Consider the following 13,406-nt stretch of genomic DNA (forward strand, 5'->3'; position numbering starts at 1 on the left):
TTGTCATACAGTTTATAGTGTCCATACGACTAACGTTACTGAGTCTAACGTATTGACTCCTTGTCATACAGTTTATATTGTCCATACGACATACGTAACTGAGTCGAAACTTTAAAATAAAGAGGTTTTTTGCTGAAACGGTTAAATTCCGCTGTGTCTGATCCTGTTCTTTGGACATAAAAATCAACTCCAGGCGTCAAGGAACCCAACTCTTAATATACCGTGGAGAAAAATTCAGATTTGACGCATGTAGTCTTTTTTGATCATATGAAAACAACGTGATATAAAGGGGTGGGGTGGGGTACCCATTGATAGGCTTGGACAAAAAAATCTATGCATAGAGGGGAAGACAAGGGCCTTTAGCAAAACACACTATATATATAGGGGAGATAACTCAAGGCTTTGAGAAAACACTCGGTATGTCGTGGTAAATTAATAATAATAAAATCGTATTCAGGTTAAGTGCACATCGATTCATCAAATGTTCCTGCATTACATACATCAATACACATTCTCAATATATCGCACCAATCAACTTCAACGTAAACAGGAGACAGAAGTAGCACTACTGTCTATACAATGTAATAAATAGAAACTGATACTGGAATCAAACTGGAAAGCTCAGGTTTTGAGTTGCGTGTGAATTATAAATTGCATGTTATAAATAGAAGTATACAATGCGTGTGGACCTGATTTTGCCATCGACCTGGGCTAACAATAAAGTCGACAAATGGCTGGTTTTCCACGGTGTCTCTGTAGTCACTGGGGTAAAACAATTCTATATGACGGGGAAATAGACCTATAACTTGACAAACAGCTCTATATTGAAAACAGCACTGTATATAGGGGAGATAACTCTAATGCTTCGTCAAAACAACTCCATTTATATAATAGGGAAGATGAGGATAAACATCGGGAGTCAACTCTATATAGAGGTTAAAGTTTCAAATATCACGCCTTTTTACATATTTAACACATCTTGTATTGCAACATACGACAAAAGAAGTGTGCACAAGCTATAACAACAACATCAATGCCCTTTCTCTAAACGAAGTAGCTTTGTTATATTTTTTACATCTTGAACTACGCTGGTCAGAGGCACCGGTAGGAGACGTTGGTTTGTATGAACTGTGATTTGTGTGTACAGTGGCACCTTATAAGATGGGACACTTGGGTTTGCGTGTACAGTAAAACCTTGCAAGTATGGATAATTGGGTGTGTGTACAGTAGAACCTTGTCAGTCCGGACACTTTGGTTTGTGTGTACAGTAGAACTATGTAAGTATGGATACTTGGGTTTGCGTGTGCAGTGGAACCTTGTCAGTCCGGACACTTTGATTTGTGTATACAGTAGAACCTTGTTAGTCAGGACACTTGGCTTTGCATGCACAATAGAACGTTGTTAGTCCGGACACTTTGGTTTGTGTATACAGTGGAACCTTTTTAGTATGGACACTTTGGTTTTTGTGTACAGAAGAACCTTGTCAGTCCAGACACTTGGCTTTGCGTGTACAGTAGAACCTTGTCAGTCCGGACACTTTGGTTTGTGTGTACAGTAGAACCTTGTCAGTCCGGAAACTTTGGTTTGTGTGTACAGTAGAACCTTTTCAGTCCGGACACTTTGATTTGTGTATACAGTAGAACCTTGTTAGTCAGGACACTTGGCTTTGCATGCACAATAGAACGTTGTTAGTCCGGACACTTTGGTTTGTGTATACAGTGGAACCTTTTTAGTATGGACACTTTGGTTTTTGTGTACAGAAGAACCTTGTCAGTCCAGACACTTGGCTTTGCGTGTACAGTAGAACCTTGTCAGTCCGGACAATTTGGTTTGTGTGTACAGTAGAACCTTGTCAGTCCGGAAACTTTGGTTTGTGTGTACAGTAGAACCTTTTCAGTCCGGACACTTTGATTTGTGTATACAGTAGAACCTTGTTAGTCAGGACACTTGGCTTTGCATGCACAATAGAACGTTGTTAGTCCGGACACTTTGGTTTGTGTATACAGTGGAACCTTTTTAGTATGGACACTTTGGTTTTTGTGTACAGAAGAACCTTGTCAGTCCAGACACTTGGCTTTGCGTGTACAGTAGAACCTTGTCAGTCCGGACAATTTGGTTTGTGTGTACAGTAGAACCTTGTCAGTCCGGAAACTTTGGTTTGTGTGTACAGTAGAACCTTTTCAGTCCGGACACTTTGATTTGTGTATATAGTAGAACCTTGTTAGTCAGGACACTTGGCTTTGCGTGTAGAATAGAACGTTGTTAGTCCGGACACTTTGGTTTGTGTGTACAGTAGAACCTTGTTAGTCTGGACACTTTGGTTTTTGTGCAAAGTAGAGCCTTGTTAGTCTGGACACTTTGGTTTGTGTGTACAGTAGAACCTCGCTAGTCTGGACACTTTGGTTTGTGTGTATAGTAGAACCTTGTTTGTCTTGACACTTTGGTTTGAATCTTGTTAGTCTGGACACTTTGGTTTATGTGTATAGTAGAACCTTGCTAGTCTGGACACTTTGGTTTGTGTGTACAGTGGAACCTTGTTAGTCTGGACACTTTGGTTTGTGTGTACAGTAGAACCTTGTTAGTCTGGACACTTTGGTTTATGTGTACAGTAGAACCTTGCTAGTCTGGAGACTTTGGTTTGTGTGTATAGTAGAACCTTGTTTGTCTGGACACTTTGGTTTGTTTGTACAGTGGAACCTTGTTAGTCCGGACACTTCGGTTTGAATCTTGTTAGTCTGGACACTTCTGTTTGTGTGTATAGTAGAACCTAGTCTGGACACTTCTGTTTGTATGTATAGTAGAATCTAGTCTGGACACTTCTGTGTGTGTATAGTAGAACCTAGTCTGGACACTTCTGTTTGTGTGTATAGTAAAATCTAGTCTGGACACTTCTGTGTGTGTATAGTAGAACCTAGTCTGGACATTTCTGTTTGTTTGTATAGTAGAACCTAGTCTGGACACTTCTGTTTGTGTGTATAGTAGAACCGAGTCTGGACACTTCTGTTTGTGTGCATAGTAGAACCTAGTCTGGACACTGCTGTTTGTGTGTATAGTAGAACCGAGTCTGGACACTTCTGTTTGTGTGGATAGTAGAACCTAGTCTGGACACTTATGTTTGTGTGTATAGTAAAATCTAGCCTGGACACTTCTGTGTGTGTATAGTAGAACCTAGTCTGGTCACTTCTGTTTGTGTGTATAGTAAAATCTAGCCTGGACACTTCTGTGTGTGTATAGTGGAACCTAGTCTGGACATTTCTGTTACTTTGTATAGTAGAACCTAGTCTGGACCCTTATGTTTGTGTGTATAGTAGAACCTAGTCTGGACACTTCTGTTTGTGTATATAGTAGAACCTAGTCTGGACATTTCTGTTTGTGTGTATAGTAGAACCTAGTCTGGACACTTCTGTTTGTGTGTATAGTAGAATCTAGTCTGGACACTTCTGTTTGTGTGTATAGTATAATCTAGTCTGGACACTTCTGTTTGTGTGTATAGTAGAACCTAGTCTGGACATTTCTGTTTGTGTGTATAGTAGAACCTAGTCATGACACTTCTGTGTGTGTGTATAGTAGAACCTAGTCTGGACACTTCTTTTTGTGTGTATAGTAGAATCTAGTCTGGACACTTCTGTTTGTGTGTATAGTAGAATCTAGTCTGGACACTTCTGTTTGTGTATATAGTAGAATCTAGTCTGGACACTTCTGTTTGTGTGTATAGTAGAACCTAGTCTGGACACTTCTGTGTGTGTGTGTATAGTAGAACCTAGTCTTGACACTTCTGTTTCTGTGTATAGTAGAACCTAGTCTGGACACTTCTGTTTCTGTGGTTAGTTCATAATGAGTTAGTTATTAAATAAACAGATTAAAAACAATAAACCCACACACAAATGTTTATTTTGTTTTTAATGATTTCAGTTTTGTTCGTCAAACGTATAATCACGGTAAATCATTATTATTTACATCGTATGTGGGAGTAAAACAAATTAAATTTATCCAGACCATCCTGGAACAGTGCACGTGGTCCCTAGTTTGCGTCACGCTAATTAAAACAATGTCCCGAGTTACAAATACATCCCGGATGTAACATGACTTGTGTACCAGACAGAACGTTGCCTAGAGTTAAAATGATGTTTTATCAATCAAACCTGTTACATTGGAAATATAAATAACTCACGTCAATAACCGAGGCGTCGTTTAAAGTAGATAGTAGTTCGTTAGTGTTTAAAATTTTAATAATCGAATATCACTATAAAATAGAAATTGTAGTCTGTCACCGACAAATGTAGCATTAAAATAAACAAAACACCCGGGTAGCGTTATGAATATTCAGTAGACGAATGTATAATATATAAAACATGAGGGTTTGGCTAGTCCGTCCGGCTCCCTTACTTATTGTCTCTCCGTCTCGCCAGCCCTATCATCTGGCCACATCTAATTGATCAAGGCTAAGGCCTAACGATCTATACAACCAAAACTAGTTAGTTTACCGGGCGAAAATTAAAAAAGATAAATTTGTCAGACCTTTTTCCTTGTCTGTTTATAACTTGTCTACAGATGTCGGAAGAATTTAAATTCAGATTAATACACGATGTCCAGAAATAATGAAAATGTATTTTTTATAATTCGTCTGTTTGTGAAAAGAATATAAATATTTATTTCTGAAGCTACTCACGCTTCGAACAACGAGACTCCAGTTCAAGTATCGACTACTCTTGGATGGGACCGCTCGCTTTGTTCTCGGGTCGTAACTGTAGCGAAGCAGCGCCATGTTGGCGGGGCGGGGCTTAGCGTTCGTCTCGTGCGGACAATGGATGTCATTAGTGGCGCGTGCTCCTAATTGGTTGTCAATTACCATGGGGCATCTGGGGAGAAATATACAGGTGCGAATATTGTATAAAGTTATAATTAGGAGAGATGACTGGACACAGTATTATCTTCTATCGCCCTATTGCGCTCTACCAGACAAAAAATAATGAGAATAGGAGACATGTGCTCATATGTCTCGGGAAATTGTGACGATGGAAGTTAGAAAGGATAGAAATCGAGACACGTGTCCCTAAATATCTCGCACCTACACAATACATATTCAATATTTCATTAATTAAGGTGATTTTCTTGTAAACACGTCGTCTTTTCCCAAGGAGAACGGTTCACTAATATCGCCGTTACTTATACATTTGTATATTAGCTATAGAAGTCAGTGGGTAAAAATCTCAAGTTAGCCGTGGACAAGATATTAGCATACAATAAAAGGTGACATGATCGCGTACACTGAAATACGATGGCATTTATGGGATTTTTTTTATTAGATTAACTATTTTAGAGACAAAAAAATATATACACTTCAAATTAGCCTGGGAATAATCAATTTGAGTTCATTTCACAAGCAAGTCCCGGACAGACAAGTTACAAAAAGTCGTGCGTTACATTTCATACAGTTTAATTCAAGCAGGGTATATCTATTTACTTTCCAATATACATATCTACGTCCGTTTCGTCGGGTATTGGTCATGCATGGACTTCGACGGAATTTAATCGATATTTCCTTTCAATTTGTCTGAAAAGGTTTTCAATTCATTCAAAGGAAAATGTTAAAAAAAAACCTTTCTTAATGGGGATGTCGTGTTTATTAAGGAGGAATCGATACCAATCTGAAGGCAAAGAAAACGAAATTTCTACAAGAAAAAGAATACCCGTTGTATTGGTCACAGTAATGAAGAACTTCTTATCTTAATTGAATCCGGAACATGTTGACACTTTGATAAAATCAATTAAAGAATGAAAACAGATTTAAAATTCTCTTAATTGAAATGTAGATTTTTTTCAAAAACATTAAATATCTTTAAATTGAAATAACTTTACTCAAGCAATTCTGCCTACAGGTAAAACTGTCCTACCTGTTTGTGTGTTGTTTAATTTATTTATCTATATATTCCCAATAAATTTTTAAAAAGGGCAGACACTTGGCGACTTAATGCCGTTAAAATAGCAAGATAAAATACTGAATTAAAAGTACTTATATATTTATTAGTATGTTTAACATTCGCACACGTCATCCGGAATAGACGGTTTTCTCGTTACATAGAACTTAATAACAAACGACCTTTCATGTAGCTATAATTGTGAAGACTGTTCCTGTTTGTGAAGTCAAGAGATCCTCCCCGATATTTCAGTGGTTTGAAATAATACAAGGCTCGGCCTGGCTGAGATACATACAACGTACACACCGCTCGCTACATACCTCCGGTAGTTTAACATAGACCAAGCCCGCGCCAAAAAGTCTAGACCTACCACGTGGGAGCAATCAACCAATCAAACAACGAGATATCAGAATACTAGCGAGGTCGCAGCAATTTCAGGTACCATGTATTCATCGCTGTTATATTTACCGAGGTGCTTGTGAAATATATTCAAAACATCCTCGAATAAACATATATTAATGGATATTTATCATAAAGTCACAAAAGAGTGCCTTATCGAGCACCATATGCCGAAATTCGGTCCATGTCTCGTGCCTCGGTTCTAAAAAATCCTACGAACACTAATGAACAACTCAGGTAAATAAATGACCTTCGGCCCCGATTTGAGAATAGACTCGCCCAGGTCAGACAATTGGCGAGCGATCCTGTGTGAGGACGGCCTATACCGAGCAGAGAAATCCCGTATTTTGGATATTATATTGAGCTTTAAGAAGTATGAACGCTGTGAGAATTTTGGATATTATCGAGAAGACTTGTGAACCGAAAAGAGGATTTAGAAAAGTGTGTTAGCCGCTTGTTTCACAGAGTTTGGAGATAGCGACAGACTGTCTCCTCTCGTCTATCGTTAAGTGGGGGAAAACAGCGGAGCGTTGTTTTTAGGTATATTCAGTGTGTTTATGGGTCTAGCATCATTCTACTGGATTCCACGAGTGTAGTTCATACATACTAAATGTTACAAGGAGATGTATGTGTGTGAAATCGACAGCTCGGGAGTAACGACGAACGTAGCACATTGAAGAGAAATATATATATCCCTGACCTTACGGGTCAGAGTATTGTGTACGTGTGTACATCCGACATTCCTGAGGCTCGTGTTGTGATGATCTCGAGATTCGGAGCAAGGCACGTCGAGCGAGCAAGATTTCACTGGTTTATTTACAATATGTAACGAACATTGTATCGAATATATAAACATACGCAAAACAAATGTGTATTACGTTTATATTTTGTTGATAAAAAACATCCGGCGTTGTTTTGAAAACAATATTACGGCGTTAAATAGTATTATTTCAGACTATGTAACATTTTGAGTTGTATTGCATTGTTGTCAGTTATTAAGTAATACTTTGTTCGTATTTACTAGCAACTTACTATATTATTTATCTAAGTTTATGTTGAGTAGACTATTTGCAATATCTCAATGTCCAGAGCGATTCATGATTTATGTTCCGATCTAAACGGTCTGCACTCGTGAAACGTCTTTGGAAAAACAGATTACATAATGAAACCTCGGGTGAGAATGAAACCTGTTTACCAACTAGCCCTGACGGGGATACAGAAACCAAGTGTGTAGCACAGAGCATGTTAAAAAGACTCAAAGAAAAACAATTGGAGATGCTGTGCGAGAGTATTGAAACGAAGGGTGGCGAGACGACGGGGTGTGTCCTCCTACCCAACAGTGACCTCCGGTTGGGGAAGAGGTCGGTGGCTCCCCACATACTGTGTTGTCAGTTGTGGAGATGGAGTGATATTACACCAAATACTGAACTTAAAAGACTGCCTCACTGTGAGTCTGCGGATGACCCGGCTTACTTATGCTGTAACCCCTATCACTGGAGTATACAGCAAAAAACAGGTAATTGTGATCGTTTCTAATATATTTGAAACTATTTATACAGTAAAAAACAGGTAACTTTAATCAGTGCTAATATATTTTAAATTATTTATGCTGTAACTGCTTCCATTACAGCAAAAAACGGGTAATTGTCATCGTTACTAATATATTTCAAATTGTTTTTGCTGTAATTCTTACCATTGGAGGATACAGCAAAAACAGGTAATTGCGATCAATACTCATCATATAATCAAAAATTAATCTACGTTTTCTGCATATCGTTCGTTCTTTATAGCATATAGCATATAGCCAGGATTTTGATATATTAAAGTCTTGTAGTGATGTAAGTATGTGGGGTTTATTGAGTGTTTGATCTGTCCAGTGTAAAATTGATACAATAATACTGTGATGGATTGACTGGCCTGTGGACAACATCATGTCAAAATATTTACTCTCACGGGAAAATATTCACACACAAGACCAAAAATTTACTTGCAAACCGCTAATTCAAGATATTTTAGTCTGTTACGATGAAATGAAATCTAGTGACCGATCCCGACACTGATGAACGGGTGAGGGGCTGTCCAGTTTTCTGGGGAGTTTTTTCCAGTTAGGGAAAATACGAAGGGAATTCCAAGGGTGGGGTCTTCCTGATTCCCAGAAAACCCTCGTAGATTGCCACTGGAGTATATAAAATATGATAAATTACTGCAATAACAATCCTACTTCATCAACTGCACATAATTATGCTAAATATTAACGCAGGAGATTGCTGATCTCATGACTATTTCTAGATACATATGTACTACGATGGAAATCGTTCATCTGAAATTATCGGTACAATGTTACCAATGTCATAATATTTGCAAATTTTTATATCAAAATTTGCATGAGCTCATTTACTGGAAAATAATTCAGAAATATTTTGAAAAAATAAGACATCCCTACAGGTGAAATATAATTCTGTGGCTTGAAACCATATGTCATCTTCCTCTAAATGTAAAAAGAATAATTGGTATGACTATAGTGTATATATAGTATACACATCTTATTTTCAGTGAAAGATTTATTACGTACACTCTGAGTGCACAATAACTTATTATCATTTCATAAAAAAGCTGTTTTAAATATTAATTTATATGTTTTATTGCATACACTCTGAGTGCATGTGTAACTTAGCATCACTTCATAAAAAAATATTTTTAAATATTAATTGATATGCTGTATTAATATAACCTGTCTCAGTCAAGTTAAATATGATGTTATTTTCTGGATTAAATTTTCAAACCTATGAATATTTTTTATTCATAAACAACAGAGAATATGATGTTTTTAAAAAACAAACTTTAATCTGTCAATTTTAAAGGTGGCAAAGATGTGTTGTTTGAACACAAAACCGGTGTTTATAATACAGAGATTGTGGTTATGTATAAAATACACCTGTTTGGGTAACAAACGTACGCTATGGTGTGTAGGGACATAACCCTTGGTGTGTGCTTCACTCAATGTGAGTTTACAGCATATGTAGTGGAGTGTTATATACCCCGTAAATATGTGATGTATTTACCTCAACACCCAGCGTCCAATAATCGCCCCTCCCTACGTAGTGGAGTGTTATATACCCCGTAAATATGTGATGTATTTACCTCAACACCCAGCATCCAATAATCACCCCTCCCTACGTGTTATTTTTTATTTTTATTTTTAATTATTTTTGATATTGACTAAAATTGTTGAAAATGGCCCATTGCTTTCAGCTCCCTACAACTGCCATTGAATCCTTGTAGCTACACATCTACTTAAAACCCCCCATTTCCATAGTTACGAAGAAATGGCCATATTTACAATCCCTCTACAGAGAGACACATTTCTGTGTCCACCATGCATTTGCTCAAACAACCTGATGACCGCTGCAGAAATATTTCAAAATAATGGACAAGGGGCTACTCCTTCACCCCTGAAGACACATTTTGAACTCTCCCAATTCAAAGGTTAGAATAGTTTATTATGAAATTTCAGGGGTGAATGAGTTAAGATATAGTTACAAACGCAGTCACTGAAAAAAGGGTCTGTGACCGGATCCTCCTGCAAATCTTAACCACAGATTGCCTAGCCCCTTCTATTCAGAGAAAAAGCATTGTCATAACCCTAACTCCTCAAAAAAGGGGCAGTAGCAATGAGGCGGTTTCTGAGAGCTTGAGCCCCTGGTTTTGGCTTTGATAGCTTGACCCCCTGATTTTCCCAGCTATCTGTATTGTACATACATTGATTGCAGTCCGAAGTCTGTGGTAATTATAGACAATTACCAGGACAGGATGGGCCGTCTCTACTACACCACACAATATATACTGGATCACAGGATCTTGTATACATAGTATAGACAGGGCCGGCTCTACTACACCACACAATATATACTGGATCACAGGATCTTGTATACATAGTATAGACGGGGCCGGCTCTACTACACCACACAATATATACTGGATCACAGGATTTGTATACATCATAGTTTCCAACGAAGTTAAGATTCAAGGGGATACTCAATTTATTTGATAGATTTTTAAGATTGTGTAACGCCATGCCCTTAAAAAATCTTGAAACTGGGGTAAAAATCTTCTCATTTTGGAGTCTTGGAATGCTGACTATATATATATATATATATACAAAGGATGTGGTACTTATACCATTGAAACAACTGGGATACTACTGATCATGATCGGGCATGGAAAATACATGTAGGNGGGGGGGGTACCAAGGGTAACATACCAGGGAATACATGTATAAATAGATCAACACTTGGGGAATTTATTGATGCTGGAATAATAGAACACACGCAGTGTAAACCGATCAGGGAACGTTTTTGTTGGGGTTGGGTTTAAATGCTATATTTACCCTAAAACTATAACAGTATAAAAGACCTATCTAGTGCTACAGGCTAGGGTGTACGTTTGACTTGAGGATGTATGGAGACGTGGAGACTGTAAACTTACTGTGTGGGTAGTGGCGTTTGCCTCGCTGTGCACGTACATGCACCATTTACTGTAGGGTGTTGTAGGAGCCTGTTGATTAGGAGTAGTGTGTACATCATGGGTGCAGGTATAGGATCGGGCGAGGAGGAGGAGGAGGCCCAGACTAGGCCAAAAACAAATTGTTTCCTATATCCAGATCATCCTTAATCATCCCAAATTTGAAAAAATAAAACTTTGGAAAGGCCCTGACATAGATTGTCTAATATATGTACATCCTCGATATGAAGACTAGTGTAGCGTAGCAGAGATTAGCTGAGTATATATTTATCAGCAGTGCTGGGCAGAATTTTTATTTGATTTTGTCGGTGTAGTTTTGGTGAATCTTTTTCGGTGATTTTCGTTAACATACAAGCTCTGGCTAATTGGAAGTGGTAAATCTGTTGATAATCCTGTGACCTTCACTCCTCACCAAATGCAATCTCGGTGATAATCCAGGGAATTCGTCACGCTAGGCAGATATCTACCAGTTTACAGCTACTAGTGGTAAAAACGTTGAAATATAGCAATTGGTTTTTTTGTTGCATTTCCTGTATTTTTTAAATATCACAGCAATTTGTTTGCTTTTATCGTTAATGGTTTTATGTGAATATGTGAAGAAACAGGTAGAAACTGTATCGCCATGACAATGACATTACACCTGCACAGGTGTGTAAAATACCTGTAACCAATCACACAGAAAATCTCATCAATCTGAGAAAAGGATTGCTTGATTTTTTAAAGACTTTTTATGTGTTGTACTTTTAAGTTGAATCATATAAGGTCAAAGTCATACTTTCTGATGTTTCAGAACGGGGCTTTTGTTTGAGACTGAATTTGGTCCAATGACAAGTGGAATTTCTCAATTTGAACCAAAAAAAAACAGCCTGTATTCTAATGTCGATGCAACATCTAATGTCAAAAATGAAATAATCTCAAAAAAACTTTTTTTGTAAATAACTGCACATTTTTATGAGCTGTGATCTGTACAGATTAGTGTTATGTATGTGGGTTGTTGAGGATGTTACGTAGCTGTGACCTGTACAGATTAGTGTTATGTATGTGGGGTGCTGAGGATGTTACATAGCTATGACCTGAACAGGTTAGTGTTATGTATGTGGGTTGATGAGGATGTTAGGTAGCTGGGACCTGTACAGGTTAGTGTTATGAATGTGGGTTGTTGAGGATGTTACGTAGATGTGACCTGTACAGATTAGCGTTATGTATGTGGGGTGTTAAGGATGTTACATAGCTATGACCGGTACAGGTTAGTGTTATGTATGGGGGGTGTTGAGGATGTTACGTCGCTGTGACCTGTACAGATTAGTTATATGTATATGGGGTGTTGAGGATGTTACTTAGCTGTGACCTGTACAGGTTAGTGTTATGTAAGTGGGGTGTTGAGGATGTTCCATAGCTATGACCTGTACAGGCTAGTGTTATGTATGTGGGTTGATGAGGATGTTAGGTAGCTGTGACCTGTACAGATTTGTGTTATGTATGTGGGGTGTTAAGGATGTTACATAGCTATGACCTGAACAGGTTAGTGTTATGTATGTGGGTTGTTTAGGGGGTTAGGTAGCTGGGACCGGTACAGATTAGTGTTATGTCTGTGGGTTGTTGAGGATGTTAGGTAGCTGTTACCTGTACAGATTAGTGTTCTGTATGTGGGGTGTTGAGGATGTTCCATAGCTATGACCTGTACAGGCTAGTGTTATGTATGTGGGTTGTTTAGGGGGTTAGGTAGCTGGGACCGGTACAGATTAGTGTTATGTATTTGGGGTGTTGAGGATGTTACAGAGCTGTGACCTGTACAGATTCGTGTTATGTATGTGGGGGGTTGAGGATGTTACATAGCTGTGACCTCTACAGATTAGTGTTATGTATTTGGGGTGTTGAGGATGTTACTTAGTTGTGACCTGTACAGATTAGCGTTATGTATGTGGGGTGTTAAGGATGTTACATAGCTATGACCTGAACAGGTTAGTGTTATGTATGTGGGGGGTTGAGGATGTTACATAGCTGTGACCTGTCCAGATTAGTGTTATGTATGTGGGGCGTTGAGGATGTTACATAGCTTTGACCTGTACAGATTAGTGGTATGTATGTGGGGTGTTGATGATGTTACATAGCTATGACCTGGACAGGTTAGTGTTATGTATGTGGGTTGTTGGGGATGTTACATAGCTGTGACCTGTCCAGATTAGTGTTATGTATGTGGGGTGTTGAGGATGTTACATAGCTATGACCTGTACAGGTTAGTGTTATGTATGTGGGTTGTTGAGGATGTTAGGTAGCTGTGACCTGTACAGATTAGTGTTATGTATGTGGGGTGTTGAGGATGTTACGTAGCTGTGACCTGTACAGATTAGTGTTATGTATGTGGGTGTTGAGGATGTTACGTAGCTGTGACCTGTACAGGTTAGTGGTATGTATGTGGGGTGTTGAGGATGTTACATAGCTGTGACAGATACCTGTACAGATTACGTATGTGTGGTGTTTAGGATATGCATTTACCTATCTGTTACGTACTCTGCCTGCAGGCGCTAGCCGACCCCACTCACTGACAGGTGCCCTTATAACGAGGCA

General features: G+C 38.5%; 1 protein-coding gene across 1 annotated transcript in view; it reads left to right on the forward strand.

Moving 5' to 3' along the window:
- Positions 1–6,353: 6,353 nt before the first annotated feature.
- The window catches only part of LOC110466032 (mothers against decapentaplegic homolog 6-like), a 35,643-nt gene continuing 28,590 nt past the window's right edge, over positions 6,354–13,406 (forward strand). The window contains exon 1 of the mRNA XM_021522289.1: positions 6,354–7,833. Coding sequence (XP_021377964.1) covers positions 7,422–7,833 — 412 coding nt within the window. The 5' untranslated portion in view covers positions 6,354–7,421. The remainder of the gene's footprint in view (positions 7,834–13,406) is intronic.

Source organism: Mizuhopecten yessoensis, unplaced genomic scaffold (assembly GCF_002113885.1).
Source record: "Mizuhopecten yessoensis strain PY_sf001 unplaced genomic scaffold, ASM211388v2 scaffold11113, whole genome shotgun sequence".
NCBI lineage: Eukaryota > Metazoa > Mollusca > Bivalvia > Pectinida > Pectinidae > Mizuhopecten > Mizuhopecten yessoensis.